Source organism: Geospiza fortis, unplaced genomic scaffold, assembly GCF_000277835.1.
Source record: "Geospiza fortis unplaced genomic scaffold, GeoFor_1.0 scaffold281, whole genome shotgun sequence".
NCBI lineage: Eukaryota > Metazoa > Chordata > Aves > Passeriformes > Thraupidae > Geospiza > Geospiza fortis.
This window is the reverse complement of record NW_005054340.1, coordinates 5,213,099-5,233,719: the sequence shown is the minus strand read 5'-3', so window position 1 is coordinate 5,233,719 and position 20,621 is coordinate 5,213,099. Positions and strand designations below refer to the sequence as shown.

Sequence of the window (20,621 nt, the reverse complement as noted above, 5' to 3'; positions counted from 1 at the left end):
CAGGAAACATATTTGGTGTTTTTCTGAGAATTTACCACTCTTAGGCATACCTGTAAAGAATAAACTTTCATTTTTCTTAGGTATATATAAGCGTGTCTCTGTGTGTCTTACTATTTATGCATGTATACACATAGAATATATGCATAGAATACAAAATAAAAGGCTATTTGCTGTCCTTATCTTTTGGCCTGGAGACCAAAGCAAATGTAGTTGTCATGAAAGCTTTGTTTTGGTATAATAAGAATGACTGAAAATTATATTATTTTTGAAATAAGTTGAAGTAACTTAGAGACCTGAGAGTTTTACCTTGATTTCCTAGGAGAAGAAAAAAAAATCAATAAGAGACATTGCAATAGTTGATTTTGGCTTTGCTCTGAGAAAAATTTACTTCTTTTATTTTTTTAAGTGGTTAAATGCTTATTCTTTGCAAAACAAAAGGGATGTGTGGGAGATGAGTCTTTGTTGCCTTTCGTAAGTGGAAAGGTACATCAACTCTGAAAGACAAAGTCTTAGATTTGCTGCAAATTCTTGAAAAAACTAGTTCTCTTCAAAATCAGTTTGATAACAGTTTGGTCTCTCTGTTTCAGAGATCACAACAGGAAGCACGTGAACTAAATCATTGAGGATGCTGTAATTTTTTCCATTACTCACACAAGCAAACAAATATTGAGTTTTAACATGGCATATAATCCAACTTCCTATACAAACTGATCAGGAAAGGATATATAGTGCCTTATGCTAATATCTATCCAAAGCTTGCCCTAGTTTTCAAAGTACTCGACACACATGACCTCTGAAGCAGACCTCTTTAATTCATGTGTCTAACTACAAACTCAATGCCTTGTTTTAACATGCTGTTGCATTTTAATGCCAAAGTCTCATCTCCTCTCTCTTCCCTTTGCTCTCTTCTAAATACTGTTTCTAAAATTGGTGAAGAAAAAGAACACCAGCAAAGAGAGTGAGATAGGGAAGGTGATTAATTAGTGAGCAATAAAGGGGTGACTTGATTGATGTGTTGACATGCTGGAATGCTGCTGCAGTATTTTGTTCTTAATTTTTGTAATCTGAGCCAGTATGACAACTGGGATGTTGCACATTTGCTGAAACTCATCTGTGGATTTAGGGGGCAATTAGAAATTCCCTGCGCCTTATCTGCAGGTTTTCTTACATAACTGTAGTGTGATTATTTCTCAGTAATAGTAAAATATTAAAGTCTCTGTAACCTTTCTGAAAACTCTCATTTGCATAACTATTATTCAGCTTGTTTCTGAACAAGGGCTAAGTCAGTCTTTTTCATTGATTAGCTGAGAACCATTTTAGCTACCTTATTAAGAAATAATCACAACAATTCTTTCTGCTCTGATTGTGTGCTGCTGCCCAGCCAGGCTGCCAACTATTGCTGCAGATGCTAACTAGTTAAATATTTAATTTTAATTAGTGATGCTTGAATACCATAATGATGGCTAACACAGGTAACAGAGAACTATAGCCTTTTTTACTGAGCTAGGAAGAGCCTTCAGAAGGCATAGTACTTTATGGTTTTGGGGGTTATATATCTTAGAGAATTAGTAGCCCATTCTGTGCTAATGACAAACCTGAATCCTGGAACCTTGTTATTCCTTCTTGTTTTCTTTGGGGACATAAGATTGTTTCTGCACCTTCCATTATTATGCAAATAAATTCTGTAGTAACCTCATGATATTTACTCAAACAAAAGTAGAAGGATAGCCCCCTTCTTCAGCAATATCAAAACAGAGTTAAGGGTCTCAAGTTTGAGATTTTAGTGCCAGTCCAGGTTTTGAATTGCTCAAAAGAGATTCTATTTCATACACATCAGACAAGAGGTGTGTCTGATGGGCTCCTGTCTGGTCTCTCTCTTTCTTTGTTCCTCACCTGAAATTCTGTCTCTGGGTCTGAACTGGCAGGTAAATAGGTGGAAATACATCTGGTGGTTTAGCAGATCATGAGAAACAGAAGAGTTGCAAGTGGTGAGTCAATGGAAAATTCTCAGTCATAGGAGTTTGTTGCACTATGCTTTGTCTGAAAAAACAAAGTAATAGTAAAGCCAATAGTGGTTGATATAATCTATAAAGTAAAATTTTATTCAATTTCCAAGTTGCAGGGTTTGGGTTTAAATGCTCTTTATTGCCACACACCATATAAAAATATGTATGTGTATCAAAAGGGGTAAACCCAAAGAATTGGTTTTGTTCTTTTTGAAATGGAAAATAAGACTCTTCCTGGGAATAAAACTCTCCCAGGAATTTCAAAAGCTCTAACATCAGAGAGAGTTTTACCGAAAGTGAGGTAAAGTTATAAAAGCATTTCAGTTGGAATTTGCATAATCAATAAGATTTTACTGTCTTTTATATCATCAATTGCTGTTAATATCTTATAAAACTCTGCAAAGCAAATACTTGATCTTATGGTATTAATTATTATAAAGAGAATTAATTATTCTCTTTATATATCTGAACGATCTGTCATAATACGATGAGAATTTTCTTTTACTATTTCTGTTAGAGAAATATAGGAAACAGAGCAAATTTGTAAAGTGTTAGAGATAGAAAGAAATTAATTTTCAGATGTATTTTTTAAAGTTCTCTGTGCAAACTGAGTTGTCTCTACTTATATATGAAAATTTTCCAGGTAAAAGTTCTGTCACTGATCAAGATTTTTTCATTAAAAAGTCAAAAATTTTGTTCATTATGTTTATGTTAAAGTGTGACCCCTTACCATTAAAATCTAGATCTTCATGCAAAAAAAAATCAGTATAAATATTTTAGATGTCATAGGTGAACTCCTCTTTTTGTCCATTGCATTAAAATATTTTCTTTCAAATAACTTTTATTTAGTGTATTCAATATGTGTTGAGTATCTGCATGTGTACTGCTATTTGCTTGCAATTCTTTAGATTACAGAGTGTAACTTGTTTCTTGAAAGCATTTTAAGGGTTTCAACAGGCATTTGAATTCCACACTGTTTCTGAAAAATCAGAATACTTTATTTAGGAACACATTATATAGACCTATATTTTGGGCTTCCATGTTAACAAATGTAGTAAATAATAATAATAATAATAATAATAATAATAATAATAATAATAATAATAATAATAATAATAGACCCATTCATTTATAAGGAAGAAATTGGGAATTTAAATGAAAAATTAACAATAATCTTCTCTAAAAGTCCTTGGGACTTTCAAAGGCTCCTTTCCTAGAGGGAAGTGAAGAGGGTTTGAAAAATAATAGAGCTTATTTTGGCTCACTTACTGTCTTAGTGTAAACAACAAAAGCCATCTCCAAGAAGAGACTTGATCATAGTGCTTGTGGTTGAGGCTTTGAAATTCCAGGAAAACAGGAAGTACCTGCTGCTAATGTATATACCAAAGAAGATTTGCTCTCAGTGATGGAGGACCAGTTTGGGAGCACTTCAGCAGTCAGGATATACACAAATCCATAGGGCCTAAGGCCTCAACTTCCCCTAGGTCCTCAGGAAAATAATAAAGCCCTTTAATGCCTGGAGACCATTTCCAAATACATGAAGGACAAGAAGGCAGCTGAGAGAAGTCAGTATGGATTTACAAAGGAGAAATCACGCTTAACCAGCCTGCTAGCTTTCTATAATCAGGCAATTGGCTTGGTGGGCAAGGGCAGTGTAGTGAATGTAGTCTTTAAAACAGCTTTTCACATTGGCTGCAAAACAATCTCATAGAGAAACTGGTGAAGTTAGGTGGACAGTGAGGTGGATCAAAAACTTGCAGAATGGCCAGGCCTTTGAAACAGGTCACCCAGTGGGGTTGTGTAGTCTCCATCTGTAGAAGAACTTGTTTTGCCTATGTAGCTACAGCTGCTTCTTGTAGCCGACCCTGTCTGAGCTGGGGATTTGGACCAGATGAACTCCAGAAGTCTCCCTCAATCTCAACCTTTCTGTGTTTCTGTGATTCTGCAATTAGAGGAGTCACACAGTGGGTCACACTTGACCACAGATCAGAGGTTGCATGGAGGGAAACACCTTTTTTATTTCCACCAAATTAGTAGCCTTCCTTGCAACTTAGTCTTTGGCCCAGTACTCCATTTATACCAGGACAAAACGTGTGTCTCTGGGCTGTGTCCTCTAGTAAGGTTAATTCACTAGTCTTAGGGAAATATTTGATTTAGGTTGCTCCAGACTAAATGTGTCAATCTTTCTACCTTGAGACCTGAAGGTATTTTTTTAGTACAACAGGACAGTGCCCTTAGCGATTACAATGTCTGATTGATTGGCTGCAATCTATAATACTGCAGGTATGACATTATCCTCTTGCCATAATGCTGTTCTTTCTGAGTTCAGCTGAGGTGTCATTTCATCAGGACCATTTCAGCACTTCATTTCACTGAGCTTAACCTTAAAAAGACATTATCGATTTCCTATCTAAACCACAGTTTTGCAGACTGAAATAACTAGACAAATTTATTTTTATTATAAAAAAATAAAATATGCAATATATGCAATAAACAAGCTGCTCATTACATGTCTTGAGGTAAGTTACATAAATCATAAACCACCGAGCCACTATACAGTTGCATTTTTACTGTACCATGGAAGGAGCTCAGACCAAAATAAAGGAAAAACCTTGCTTAAGTTGCAAACAGAAAAGAAACAGTAACCACTGCCTTTTCTAAAGAATGAGGATGTTGACTGTAATAGTTTATGAAAATATGTGCTTTGTTTTAATTAATACTCATTTAGTTATTGAAGTCATTCAAAACAGGGTGTTAAGGGTGAAACATAGTAAGATGAAATGGTTTCTATTCTAAGTTTCATTAATAAGGTTTGCATTTATTTCTCTAGACAAGACAGAGCTGCAGTAGTGAGTGTCACTTTATTTCCTTGTGCACCACCTCATCTATTTTTTGTGCTTGGTTGTAATTGCTGAAATTCACAGAAGGCACCTGTTACAAAATTACTCAATTCATTACTCTTGAATTTGGGAAATGAGCAATCGTACACAAGAGACACGAGGATTTATACAGATGAAAGTGAGGCACAAATATTATCTAATCTTCTTTTAGAAATTGTATACAAAATGTCTCCTGGCTGCTTTTAGTTAGCATCTCTGAATTTAATCACTGACTTAGTTTGGGAGCACTTCCACATTGACTGGCAAGTAGAGGGTTTTACTTGAGTGAAAGGTTTCTTGACGAGAGACACAGCTATTCACACACAGCTTTGATACTTGGTGAGTCTTCATGAAGCAAATCCAGTTTTGAAAAACAAAATACAAATGAGGATTACTTTGGCTGAAGTTATTTATAGATAGCTGTACTCTCTAGTTAGAGTATCTGTTGCCCATCAAACTAGAGCCTGCCTTAGTTGCTCTAATGACCTTATATTCCTATGCAGTAATGCTGGGCAAAACAAAGAAACTTTTAAAGAATCAAAATAGAAGCACTAGCATTACTATTTCTGATATTCTTAAATCCATGAAGGTTTTGGTTTTGGTTTTGTTTGGTTTTTTTAGTTCATTGATGACCAGAAAAGAGTCATAGTCTTACCAGTAAATATAGCTAGGGTGAAAACGAACCAAAATGAATTGTGAAAAGAGATAAATTACCAAGCGTAAGAGTTTTTTTTAATTGAGTATTGGAGAAAGCCCAGAATAAAGTAGGCGACTCCAGAATACTGAGAGGTCTGAGCTGATTTTCTCACAGCTCAGAAAATTGATGGGTTATCTCTCACTCCTGTTGTGTCTGGGACTACCTGTTAAAATTCACAAGATTAATGGCTAGAAACCTGTTGGGCACAACTGCCGTCTGTCCTGTTTTCCTGAGGATGGTATCGTCCTCTGAAATTGTAAAATTCAGTGCTGTTAGAACAATTCTATTAACCTTTCAGAAGACTGAAAGTTTAAAAGTTGGACTATGGATTTCCATAATCTACTACAGAAAGGAATATTGGGAATTAAACACCTTTTAATATTATGTTGATGGAGACAAGGACATTTAAATCTACTTTGTAGAAGTTGCAATAATGGCAAGAGGAGACCCATATTTTCAATTATAATGTCTAAGGTTATACACCAAGTTGATATTAAGCAAGAATTGCACCACCATATACACCATAGACGAACAATGCCTGCAAGATCTCACTTGAAAGTTTCTAGCTTTGAGTTAGTTTTGTAATTTAATGTATTTTTTTGTCCTTCTGACACCAGAAACTATAATAAATAGTTTCAAATTTCTTATAACCAGGTTCTGACCAATAGCAGAAAATCTTTTAATAATGAGATCTTAACTAAAGTGTATTTGCAATCTGACAGAATTTTTGACAGGTTCAGAAAAACAGAAAAATCCCAAGGATTAAGAAAATAATGTTAAAGAGTACATGAAAATATGCTCTCATGCATTTCAATATCTCATGTTACATACAAAATTATAACTATATTTGAGCTGCAGCCTCAGATTTGTCAATTATTGGTTTACATGTATTGCTAATATGTTGAAATATTCTGATTTATTTTCCTTTCCCTCCTTTCCCGCATCTCATATATTTATTCAAAAAGTGTAGAATGACAGTAGAATGGAGGATTGTTTCCTGATTGTTCATGCTTTAGCATTGACATTGACAGATTCCTAGCAGAAATGAAAATGTTTGTAATTTATCAGAAATAAAGATCCTAGATCATTGACAAAGTAGGTATAGATTGACCACAGGACTTTTCTGAGTCAAACATGCCGCAAGACAGAATAAAAAGAAAATTGATGACACTGCTTCATCATCTGACCATATTTGTAAAGGAAACTTTGTTCTTTTTGGAAACAGTTTGTTTCTTTCTTTTAGCTGATAACTAAACTGTAGAGTTGCATTTTGCATTTATAGAGTAGTACTGTCCTGAATTTGAATCTCAGCAAAATATACATTATTAACCAGGAGTGAAATGAAATTTCATTTTACCTGAGTTAACTTTCAAAAGTTCAATGAGCCATGGAGACTTGTGCATTTACTGATGTATTTAGATTTTATAATGAAAGTTCCAGTCCTTTTTTTAACAATTATTTCCCTCATATTCTTCTGCATGTTTGTGAATTAAAAGTAACAATTTCCCTGTAGAGGATGATGGCTCAGTCATAAATGATGTCCTGTAAGTATTACTAATAATGAAAAAACTGACACAATGTGTATAAATAGTGTCATGAGGAACCTGTTAATTATTTTGCACTCAGAATGTTTTTGCATTGCATTTCTTCATCAGTTTTTCTATAAGCCTCAGCATTGTAAAGCTACACAGTTTTTGGAAGTATGTAGCATTTGATTTTGTTATGTTACCAAACTCCCTAAAGTCATCACTTTTTTATGTACTAGAAAGGCAATTATTAAAGCATATCTGTGAAGCTAGAATAATTTTATTATTGTAAGGCTTAGAAATGCCAGATATAATTAGACTGCTCTCCAATGTTAGATATTTCATAAATGTGTTTACTGGGCATTGATAGAATATATCACATATTTTTTGTGTTGTAATATATCTTTGTGGCAACCTTCCTATGAATGTGCTTACAAGGACAATCACACTTAAAGGTGGAGGACTTCAGTCTCATCTCACTTTGGTTTTATACCAGTTAAAACTCAATAGAGTAGTCCAGATTCATAGATGATGTTACTCTGTAGGCACAACTATCATCAGAATTGATCTCTTAACTAGTATACAAAATACATCTCTCCACAGGACAGTCGAATAGGGAGAGAAAGTGGCTTTGGCAATCAAATCCAAAAATTATAGCCTTAACCAAACTGATATTATTCTTGCCAAGAATATTAGTAAGTTTATAATAATTATTAGTAAGTTTATAATAAGCAAAATATTTGACATTAAATAGTAGGTTTTGGAGGCTTTTGTAATAGAATTTAACAAAAGAGAGCTAAAATTACTTTATTGAAGGGGAAATGCTTACATCTATTTGTTGTGTAGTAGTCTACAGAGTATAGTTCTTGTCCATATGATGACATACATCTTCCAGAAATACCAAGATTAAGATACCATATGTGTATTTTCTGCATATATTTCTCACATTCAATCAGAATGCTCTTATCACATATCTACAGAATATTTGGAAATAGCTTAGGTGATTTTGGTTTCTCTTCCCTCTCTTAATCAGCAACTTCATATAAACAACCTCTGAAGTAATGGGACTGAGATTCACATTTTCAGCCTTGTGAGGATTCAATCTAAACAGCCAGAGAGCCAGCCTAGGCTTCTGTCCTGTTTTTGGCTGGGACAGAGTTAATTCTCTTCACAGTTGCTGGTATGGGGCAGTGGTTTTGGATTTTTGCTGGAAACAGCATTGATAACATAGGGATGCTTTATTGATCACTGATCTGTGCTCACACAGAGTAAAGGCCTTTTCTGTTTCTCACACCAACCCGCCAGCACACAAGCACAAGAATCTGGGAGGGGACACAGCCAGGACAGCTGATCCCAAAGGACCAAATAAATGTTCCATAACATATGGAGTCATGCACAGCAATAATATAGGGGGAAAGTTGGGAGTTGCTGCTTGGGGACTGGCTGGGCATTGATTCACTGGTGGTGCCCAATTATTTTCATTTGTATTTATTGGGGTTTACTTCTCTCACTCAGTTATTTTACTTTTCATAGCAATATTATTATTATTGTTATTAATATTATTAATATTTTAATTATATTTCAGTTATTAAACTGTTCTTATCTGAACACACAAGTTTTCCCACTTTTATTCTTCCAGTTCTCTTGCCCCCATCCTCCTGGCTGAGGGAATGAGTGAGCAGCTGAGTGATGCTTGGTTGCTGACAGATGTTAAACTAGGACAGTTTATACAGTTTATTGAATCTCACACAAAGGGAGGTAAAGGAATAAGTGGTTTGGATGATGTTAAGACTCCAGCATGTAGAAACACTGATATTATGTTTTCCCCATGACAGTTACCTGGCATGGATTCCAGATGTTATTCTTGCCAAGTTGTTACAGTAGCTGCAGAGGTGGGACCTGCTTAACCTGTTAAAAATTTTCTGACTTGTAGAATGTGCAGATTGAGAATTAAAGTCTTTTCTAGTTTGTGGCTTTTAATCTGTTTACTTGTAATCTCCTTCCTAACCCCTCTTTTGATATTACCAAGTTGTTCCCACACTAACTAAAAACACCAGGTTGAAAAAGGAAGAATTACTTTCATTTACAAAGCTCAGGAAAGTCAAACTCGCAAAGAAATATGTTAATTTAGAGTCTAATCTAGTCTAATTTTCTTTAATTAAATAACTTTGAGGATATCCACCCAACTGATTTGTCTAAACTCAGAGAAAGGTTTACCATATCCTTTTACCTATTCTTTAACCAGAAGATATATCTCAAATACTTTAGCAGCTAATTGTAATAGATACCTAAACCATGGGCTTGTTTTTTCCTGCTGTTTTATTTTCTTATTGCAAGATATTGCAGAGAAACCAAATTACATGGTCGGCTATTACAGCATATCCATAGTTGTAGATATTATCTGACTTTCCTGCTGGCATGTTCAACCATTTTACAGTATCACCAAGCTTTTTCAAACCTCTTTATGCATAGGAAGATGGTTGCTCTACATTAGCTCTTATTTCACATGAGCTAAAGCATTCTCTGTGCTGATAGATTTATGGTAAAGGTGGCTGCAGAATGTTCCCACCATCAGTGCATAATGGATACTTTGTCAGCAAGCAATTTGCCTCCATTCAGGGAGGTTCAATTACCAGCCTTGCTGGACTGATGACAGTTTTGAGTGCATCATGGGGCTTTAGTGTTTCCTGCTTGTCTGCATGTGACAGCAGTGCATCTGTGGTCTGATCCAAGTAGACACATCATACAGGTCTGCACTGGATTTGGCTGGGATAGAATTAATTTTTTTGGTAGTAGCCAGTATGGGGATGTGTTCTGAATTTCCCTGAAAACAGTGTAGATAGTATAGTGTGGGGATGTTTTAGCCATTGTTGAGCCCTGCTTATGTAGTCACAGCCTTTTCTGCACCTCACCCCAGCTCACCAGTGAAGAGGCTGTGGGTGCACAAGAAGTCGGGAGGGGAGACAGCCAGGACAGCTGATCCAAGCTGACTAAAGGAATATTCCAGATCATATGGCATCACGGACAGCATATAGAGCTTGGCGGCAGGGGAGAAGAAGAAGAAAAGGTGGAATGTTTGAAGTGGTGGTATTTGTCTTCCCAAGACGCTGCTATGTATTATGGAGCTGATACCACTATGTATTATGGAGCTCTGCTTTCCTGAGGATGACTGAAAATCTGCCTGCTAATGGGAAGGGAGCAAATGAGCTTATTTCCTTTTCTTGCATTAGCAGCTTTTGCTTTATCTATCAAACTGTCTTTAGTTCAACCCATGAGTATCCTCACTTTTATCTTTTTGATTCTTTTCTTCACTGGGCATGAGTGAGTGAGCCACTGGGTGGGGCTGAGTTGCTGGCTGGGATTAAACCAGGACTAGATCAAAGATCATTTAAAGTTTCTTTTCAAATACTTCTCTACATGAGTCCTTATGTGCATACTAGTGATTGCAGAGGATCTATGGCTGTTCTCTCTGCAAGGGATAACCTTTGCCAAGCGTGGTGAGGTGATTTGTGTCTGCAGTACCAGTGATAAAGGGCTGTTGCAGCAGCAATGGCATGCATCAGTTTTGTATTCCAAAAGCATTTCTTTGCTCAGGCTCTTTAGATTTATGACAGTATAGTCCAGGTCAGAATCAAAATTCTTGCAGGAGCACCATTTATACTGTGTTTTGTTATTCCCAATAAATAATTTTACTAGTGATGTTCTATTCATCATTTGCATTTAATGAGTTTCTAAGTCTGCAGTTTGGGGGGCACAGTAAATATTATCAAGATTTCTTAATAATTGTGTATGAACGGGCTTTCCATGCTAGCTGTTGGGTCATTCACTTCCCTTTGTCAAACTAGGGAAATGAATAAATGTAATCACAGGCTATAAAAACATATATGGGGCTAAATTCATACAGGTATCCCTTTGTATCTCTCTTTATGGGTTAATTAGATCATGCATAATGGTACTTAAATTCTTACAAGATAGTTTGAAGAAATAAGTAGCAACAGCTAATATTGAAAAAACCCCAAGATCTAAGAAAAATCTGACCATCTGTACTTCGGTAATATATAGGAAAGAGATGCAATGAGGGTGCGTGTCTTTTCACAACTATCTCACTGGATAAGTATTTCTTTATGAACATCACTGGAAATAAGACCCTAAAATTTAAGAAATATAGTGTCTTCCTGATGGTTAATTGTTCTGAGCAGATTTTTAAATCCTTGCCTCCTAGTTGTCTTAGGAGTTTTTTGATCAAAGGTACATAAGAGACCAATGAGTATTTGACAATATAAAAGCACTAAGACAGGTGTTGACATAGCTTAAAAAGAAAATGCAAAACAATAAGCACAGACTAAAAGAAAAAGACATATATATTAGCCTTTGAATTCCTGTACAAGTTCCAATGGTGCTATAAAATATATTCTATCAGACAAAGCCTTCTGCAAAGCCAGCAATGAAATTATGGGGAAGAAGAAGCTACTGGGGGAGAACCTTCGGCCTCAGTTTCCTACGGCACAAATGTCACAGAACAGCAAGATGGAGTGAGTCTTTCAAGTGCCAAAGTATGAGAATTTCAATTATTTGCCTTGCTGAGGTTTAAATTAAAAAATAAAAGGAAAAAAAAAGAAAAAAAAAAGAAAAATTGAAAGAAATTCTTCACGTTGAACTCTTTCACAACTGATGAGGGCATATGTGCTACAATTTTTTCACTGCAACATCCATTAGCCTCCCATTTTTTCTCTGACCCTCCCATTCATCATCTTTTTGAAGCTGTAGGAAATGAAGCAAGCACTGGCATTGCTCTTTCCTGACTCTGCAGTAGGCATTCTGGGAGGCTGTCTGGGATACCAATGGAGAAGAGGTTAAAGTGCTCTGTGTCTTGCACTTGGTTACTAACCTTCCAGCCGAGGGGGAATTGCTCTCCTTTCATTGAAGTCTTTCAATCTCTTTGCATTACTTTTGGTGCTGTATAACATTTTAAAAGCTCCCTGACTGACAGACATGGCCGGAGGCAGAGCTCTGCTGGGAGAACTGCAATGTGCAGAGTCTTCTGAGCAAAGAGAAGTGGTATGGCAATTAAATTGACTACAACATGATTTTGGCATTTCTGAAGCAGTGCAGACTATCCCACCCCTTTTTTAATATATTTTTTTCCACCTCCCATCAATGTCTGGGCAATTCAAAAGGATATGTTGAGTTGATTGGTTTTATTTTTTGCTATGTTTCATGATTACTATGATTTTGCCATAAAAACGAGGCATGCACTCTGCAACCATGGATCAGGAGAGGCAAAAAAGTTTGGAAATCTTGGAACAGAATTATGGATGAACACAGTCTGAATGTGATGTTATATACCACTGAATACATTAAAAAGAGAAGCAGAAAACCACATCTGAACTGTTCAGTAAAAAAAAAATTCATACAAAATATATTGAATGCAGATCTCTGTTGTGGTTGGGTCATGTCTTAAGGTTTCTTTGCTGGAATAAAATCCATAGACTGCAAATGATTGTGCAAGTAAGAAGTTCTTACTCATTGCACAAAAAGATTATTTTGCTGTAGATGAAAAACATCGAAATGTTTTGAACATAACTTAGAAAAACTTCTTTTAAAGGATTCTGAGCAGATGGGAGTTCTTTCTTCATCTTTTATCCTTTCTGGAGGTAGAATTAAAACACTCAGTAGATACTTTTCACCAGGTTTTTTTACTTTCTTTTTTACTAAGACCTAAAACATAGCCTTTCAAATCAGAACAGAAAATCTCACCCTAAATTTAGCATAGGAAGGACAGTTATTCTTCTAGGGTGTTTTGTTTTCTTTTTTAAGATTCCCAGGCTCCTGATTATAAATCCTTTCTATTTAAATACTTCAGCATGTACCCAACAAATAAGAATTTCTATGCTATTTATTGTTATGGATAGTAATAATATTATTCATAAGGGAAATACAACCTTTTTCAGTATGTAAAAAGGAAAAATATATATGGTTAAGTAATTTATTACTCTTCTTTTTTGAGGTCCATATAATGTCATTGCTTTTTAAGCAGAACTCTATTGATTTCCTAGAAACCTAAGCTAAAAATCAATGACACAATATGACTCTAACAAAGTGGTGAATTCCATAGTGCTATAAATTGTATTTTGTTTTTAAAATGTAAAATCCATCTATCTTAAGTCCTACAGGCAATTATTATTTTTTTTTTATACCTGGCAACCAGCACACTGTAGAGAAGACTTGAAGAGGCTTTTGTGGCAGAGAAAGTGATCAAAAGTTCTTGCTCTGGACAGTAGGGCGAAAGAATGGATCCCCCTGTTCTTCAGTATTTTGTTTGTAAATCTTTCTTGAGTAAAAGATTTTTGAGTAAAATTTGAGTAAAGCTAAAAAAAAAAGAGTAAACATTTTTGATATCACTGATGGGAAACTGTTTCATAACTGATCCTAAAACAAATGCTACAGCCCTGTCTCAGACAGACACAAAGGTAATGTTAAGCAGAGGAAGAATGAGGTAATAAGTAAACAATGTTCTAGAGCAGCTCAGTGCCACAATGAAAATAGCAATCTCTTTTAAACTGTGATTCTTAATATTTTTCTCTGTCTCTAGAAACTAACTAGGTGTGAGAATTTTGATGAATGCTTCAGTGTAATCCTATGTAATTTGATGTTGCATGTAAATCTCTTTTATAGGTCCCTATAGATGGAATTTATTGCGGCAAATACCTTGTCATCAGAAGGATTAATGCCTGCATTAGCATTTCTGCAATAAAATCAGAAGCTAAGTGGTGAAGGCCACAGACACCTCAAACCTGGATTCCTGTGCTCGGCATTAAGTGCTGGAGTTTTTATTACTTGTGGTAGGGAAGCCATTGCCAATGCACACAAGGAACTGCTTATCCCTGCTTCTCTGGGTCCTGTTCGATGGAGGTCTCCTAACGCCACTGCATCCACAAGCACAAGAGATTTTAGAAGCACAGTCAAGAGAAAATGTTGTCCCAGTGCCAGGCAGGAGATCATCTGCCCAGCGAGTCAAACGAGGCTGGGTGTGGAATCAATTTTTTGTGCTGGAGGAGTACATGGGCTCTGAACCTCAGTATGTGGGAAAGGTAATTTTTACTATTTCTATAAAAGTTCAAATGATACAGAGAAGTAGTATAATGTATTATAAATGTTTACCTGTTTCTGGTGGGACAAATCTACTGGCAGTAGTTCCCTCTGCTCATTGCTTTTACCTTCCAGCCTTTCCTGTAGTCACTATATACTTTCTGTCTTTGTATGTTTATTTCCCTATTCTTGCTTTTCATATTAAACAAATACAACAGTAACAACAATAATTAAAGCAAAAACAAAATAAGAGAATTCTGATATAAGTCTGTGTTTCACAACTAATTTTAATTGAAAATACTGTGCGAGCATATTTGATTTTAGCAACATTTTTCTGATATCAAGAGATAAGATATAAACTTTAAATCTCAAGCCCATAATGAGCAATTATTCTTAGTCCATTTTCAGCTAATGAAGATGCATCCTTTTTGGTCTGTTGTCTTATGTCTCAGAACCATTTAATTTTATTTCTGGTTGTTCAGATTGTTTTCAAGTATTTCTAATATGTTTTATTGCTTCATAATTCAAAGTCCTGCACTACAGCTTTTATACTGTGTGTAGACATGCACAATCATACCTGCAGAGAATTCTTGCAATTCCCTCTCTCATTATATATCCACTGTTTCTGTAAGAGGGTGAAAGTAATTGACAGAAAACTGTTTGAGGGGTGTGGGGGGGTGGTGAATTTAAACAATAGAGTTTTCAGATAGGAAAGCTGAAAAGGACACCTGAAGAAAATCTTAGCAGAGTGTATAATTGGATGCCGTGTATAATTTTTAGCTTAAATAAAGGACTTTACTCAGTGAAAATAACAAGTCAGGAATTTCTTTCCTGAGTCCCTAAATGCTACTTCCCTAGACAGCAAGGTTTCACATTCACCTACTGTAAAAATTAGTCACCATGTTTCAGTTTTTATTTTAATACCATTGTGAACTTTTTTTTTTTTAGTGTACATGTGGAAAATCTTTTTTTTCCTAAATATAAATAAATCAACAGAAAATTACCTTTTCCTCCTACTCTTCCAGAAAACTATTCTGATGATGTATAAATAAAACACAATATTATTTAACACAGCAGCCAAAAATGTACTTGGATATTGCACATGAAGACATTTCTGTTAAGCCCTAAAATGTATTGGTCAAAGAAATTTGCAAAGCAGTGTGTTTGTATCACAAAGTTAATACAATGAGCTTGCTGTAAGTCTGAAGAAAGGGGGACCACATAATGGAAAAAACCATATTTGTGATATCCAATTGGCACAAGTTACACTTTCTCTAAGACATACCTTTGTTCTGGCACCTTGCTGAAAATGCCAACAAGGACTCTCATCACATTTGGTACTGTGTCACAGGCAATGTGATTGCTGTGCCTTTAATGTCAAAAGACAGATTTTACTGATGCATCACTATATTTTCTTTAGTCTTTAGTCCTTTGTGTAAGTTTTTCTTGGTAGTCATTTAGGGTCAGTTCTAAACTGCCAAAAAAATCTATATTTTGCACAAAATTGACTATTATCAATGTACTGATGAACCAGCTTCTTCCTTTGTCCTGTTTTTGCTCCACTGGCATTACGTTTATGAGCAACTTTAGAACTAATGGAATATTTTCATTAAGACTAACACTTACTACAGATTTACCTGGAATATTTTTACCTCTTAAGACTTTTTTGAACTGTTACAAATTGTGCAACACTTTTCAAGTACAAGGAAAGTAAAAAAGTCAAACCCCTTTTTTATGTCAAAACACCTCCTTCTACAATAGAGCAATTAATTCTAGGTAATAACTTCCTTCAACAATGTTTATTTTGATGTTTATCACAACTTGTTTTATAGTAAAGCAAATATTAACTATTTGCTTTACTATATCTGAAAAAAACACAACAAACCCTGCCAGTCTTTGTAGGTCATCTTTTCTGAATCTCTTGCAAAAATCCAGAACACAAACAAACAAAACCTAGATGGAGATGTTGGTGTTTTTCTCTTATTTTCTACAAAGCTCTCAATGCAGGTATAACACTGAAAGAGAGAAGTTGCTTAGAGAAATTGTGCTTTTAGATAGCAAAAGCCAAGCTTCATATAAATTCAAACCATTGTCAGCATACTAAAATATATCCAACAGTAGCTAATCAGTATCTTTAGATCACATGCAATTTTTTTAAATCACATAAAAATTTTATGTTAAATGCAGTTGAGTTCTGGATTGATTGCAGAACTTAATCTGCAGAATCAAATGATTCAGCAAAATTACATGTTTATTCCAATAGCATTTATTTTCAAATTAATTATTTTTATAATGTTTCTGTTATATATTTTAAAGTAGTAATAAGTATATTATAAAGTGTAGGATATTTCATGTGACCTGAAATCACAAGGGTTTTATCTTCTTCTAGCCATGATATTGGGACACCTGTGCATAGACATTTATATTACTTGTTATAGAACTACTGCACTAATAATGTCACAGTAATTTATAAATAGGATTTTAATGTATCTATTAAATCAGCTGACAGTTTCACTAAACAGTTGAGGGTGGCTAGCTAATATTGCATACCTTTTGTAAGAGAGCACAGATTTACAGAAATAATGTCTTCTGTTATCAGCCAGTGCATATAATTCCTTCCATGTCTGTTTTTAGACAACTTATCTTGAGGAATGTCAGGCTGCAAATCAAAATACAGTTTACAAACTGATGGGGATAAGTCTAGCTTACAGGTGGTGATTTCGAAATAGTGGTTGAAGCTTACACATTAAAAGCATTTAACCTGTTTATTAAAGTTTGGGAATCTGCTCGTGTAGAAGAATAAAAATCCATCAGATTGATAACAGAAGATAACCCTCTTTGCTCAATGTTCATTAAGCAGATCCAGTCTAAAAAATATAATTAATGTATGATATTACCATGCGACCCATGAAGATGGACAGGGTGCTGAGAGCAAAATATGGCTTGCTCATTTACTTTGCAGTGCTTTACTTGTTTCCCTGGTACTTGAAAACTCCAGAAAGGCAGGCAAAAACAGCGCGTGTGGATGAAGACAAAAAGTCCATGCCTTTTTTTTGTGCAAAAACACAGGTCTCAGAGAGTGGTGACAGAAATCATCAGAGGATCAAGTCGTCAAGCATAAACAAGTTCCAACACAGTTTATACCCACAAACAAGGCAGCACAGTTTTAATTGCCCTTATGCAAGGATAGCTGAAGGGGGGTGCAACCCCACCAGCACTACAAATATGTCCATAATCTTTTTATTGCTGTGTTTCAACAGTGAAATGCAGAGGCATCAAAATAAACTGACAGTTCAAGAGAACATGGTCAAGACAATACTAGCAAAGGTTTTGGTTATGCTGCATGCTGTATTTTCCCTTTATATGTCTTTGCATTCCTAGTGTGTAAATGCATCTTATCTTTCTTGTATTGCACACCTGCACAATTGCTTTTAGTGAGAATTTTTTTTCTGTCTGTCCTGAAGTTTGCAGAGACAGGCATATGGTAGCTTGTACTGGATGCAGACTGGGTGCATAGGAAAAGATTGCAAAGTCCTCTTCAGTGTAGTGGACATTTCTTGTCTATTTTCCAGTGTAGCAAAAATTTAAAAAAAATTTAAAAAAAAATCCAACAAACAAAAAACAAAGAAACAAAAAGAAAACCAAAAAAGCCCAAAAGCCCTCAGCCAAACAAACAACAAAAAAACCCCAACAAAAATCCCAGCACCTCAGCTTACCAGATATTTTTCTGCCAATTAATAACCTATGTTTTACAAGTTTGTTGTTTAAACCTCTGTCAAATTAATGCATGCTCCCACACAAACTACTACAGATATTTTTTGTTAAGAAAAGGATGCTGAAAAATTTAATACTCACGACTGTTCTATGGCAGTACAGGGTAATGTAACAATATGGTAATTTTCATCTAACTCTATCGTGAGAAAGCCTCATCATCTTCAGAGGTTTGCCCATATATCAAGGCAGAAAGAGTGCTGATTTGGAGGAAGCAGAGCTCTATATCTATGACTAGAACAGCATGCTTTTTCAAAACCTTATCATTTATCTTCTGCATCTGAAATATGAACATAGAATTAATTGATGCACTTTTTAATGGATAATTTTTAATATGATGGAATTAATGTCGACTACCTTCCATTAGGCTTAAATCAACATGTACTTCTGAATACATGCTATCTTTTTACAGTTATTTTCCCTCCTGGGTGAGCGTCAGTATGACAAGGCAGTCTGTAAAGGAAATTATGCACTGCTTTTTTCGAATCTGTTCAGACAAACAATTTTACAGAGCAGTGGCTATCATTTTGGCATTATTCATAAGCACTGAGTTAACTTGCAAGAAAAGCTAAAATTTAAGGAAAAGAAATACATGCAGTGAATTGGAAAGCTACTGCCCTTTGAAGGGAAAAAAACCCACTTAAATCTATTCATAAATATACCCTGATTAAACTCATATTTTTTAAATTGTATTTCCACTAGATTTCTAGTAATATGGTAATAATATTTCATTTAAAGTTGTCAAAACGTTTTTTGTAATTTATCAGATTCCATTCCCACAACTGAAGTAACAATATTATAGCTGTGTATTATTTCCATTAGACATTTGCACAGTGCCATCATCAAGGAGATGAAAATTGTTTCAGGGAATGCTGCTAGTAATGTATTAATTGACTCCCATGATGCAGGACACCAGAATTACTCATTCTGTATGATTTTAATATGAAAGATATCCTATGTATAAGAATGAGCTTGTTCAGTACATCGAACATATACTCACCTCTGTCTGCTGACATCAAAGTGAAATCTTGTTGGGCCCTAATGGTCTTTAGATAGTAATTTAAAGAGCAATCAGGCATGATCACATTAACCTGGCTTACTAAATTGGTTTATGGAGATTATGCCGTGCACATACTCAAGTAAAAGCACTGTCACAATTTATTATAGACAAGGAAATTGATAAGGAGAAAATAAATGGTAAAAAAGTGTAACAGGAATCCGAAGTGGTATCAGAATTCTGTATTTCTTTTCTTGCTGTATTGAGCTGAGACCTTTGTCTCTCCCACTTATGTCTGTCTGGTGAAAAAAAGTGATGACTTTAAAAGCTTTGCATCCTGTATATTGCATAGAGTATGTGAGACACAAAGTAATTTTGACAGTTGTGCATGAAAGTGTGAGAAGGAAATGGAACCATGGAAACACAAAACCCCCATGAGTGAGCCAGACTTGCATTTAATGTTTACTCCTGAAAGCTAACTTTTTACAAGGTGTACAAAGACATGCAGCAGAGATGAACAACTTGCAACAGAATGTTTATTATTGATCTAGTGGCTTCACTTTGTTTATTGATTTGCTTAGGTAGCTCATAGCAGGTAAATTAGGAGCGTGGTAGTAGTAAGATCTCTTTCCTGTGGTCCTTACATTGACGAAAATTATATGAGGTATTTGGAGCTAGGGAAAAAAAAAGAGACGGACTATGTTTTCACTGATTGCGTGAGAGAGGAAAAAGAGTGAGCTCAGGACAAGGAGACATCAAAATAAAAAGGAAAGATGAATTTCTTGAGCTGTCACCCACATTTTAGAGGATGTAAAAGGTTGAGGTTATTGTTCTGAACAGCTAAGGAGGTCAGAGACTGAAATTGCTGTATTATGCAAGGATTCAGTGATCACTGTAGAAGATTCAGAGCCTGTGAAAATGGTCCTGTTAGAATGAATGAATCTCACAAGACCCAACACAGCTGAGTGTAGGGTGCTAATGATGCTTGCATGTCTGAAATTTCTGTTGCCAACACAGGTGGAGAAATACAAATGAGCTTATAGAAATGAATCTGTTAAAGAAAAATCTTACACATATTGTAGTTTTATTTGGAATGCTTCTGTATAAATGGCTTCATCTGGGCAGGAGGTTTATTTAAACAGGGAAATATGGGAAAAGATACTTTTAAAAATATTTAGAAATTCTTCAAAGGACTTGAGGAGAACAGACAAATCAAACATTGTCTCCTCCTTTAATCCAAGAAAATTTGAAAATTTTACATTTTTTTTTAAATCTAAATATGGAGTTTGGCTGAGAATTTCTGACTCACCTGGTAGACATATTGTTGTTGATAGTCAGATCAGACATGGGCATGTATTCTGTATGTCAGCAACGCAAGCTGAATTTATAAGTAGTGAAACATTAGACCATCAATTAAAACTCAGCTGGGATCATGAGACCTTCTTTCTGGAAAATAATCAGAATGCCAAGTAATAAATTAAATAGCATTTGCCAGACAGCAAAATGTGGGAAAGTATTAAATACCTGGAGCCATTCCTGTATCTGGCTAATTATGTGTAAACCAAAATAATGAGTAGGTTCAGAAATTGAATAAGATTTATGATTACTGTGACATGTGAGGTGTTTTAAAAAAAGAAGATACTATAATGCCTCAAA

At 35.2% G+C, this 20,621-nt stretch overlaps 1 protein-coding gene across 1 annotated transcript in view; it reads left to right on the top strand.

The window, feature by feature from the left end:
* CDH12 (cadherin 12) overlaps positions 1–20,621 on the top strand; it is a 417,439-nt gene that overhangs the window by 247,202 nt on the left and 149,616 nt on the right. Inside the window, exon 3 of the mRNA XM_005422574.3 lies at positions 13,784–14,199. Coding sequence (XP_005422631.1) covers positions 13,969–14,199 — 231 coding nt within the window. The 5' untranslated portion in view covers positions 13,784–13,968. The remainder of the gene's footprint in view (positions 1–13,783; positions 14,200–20,621) is intronic.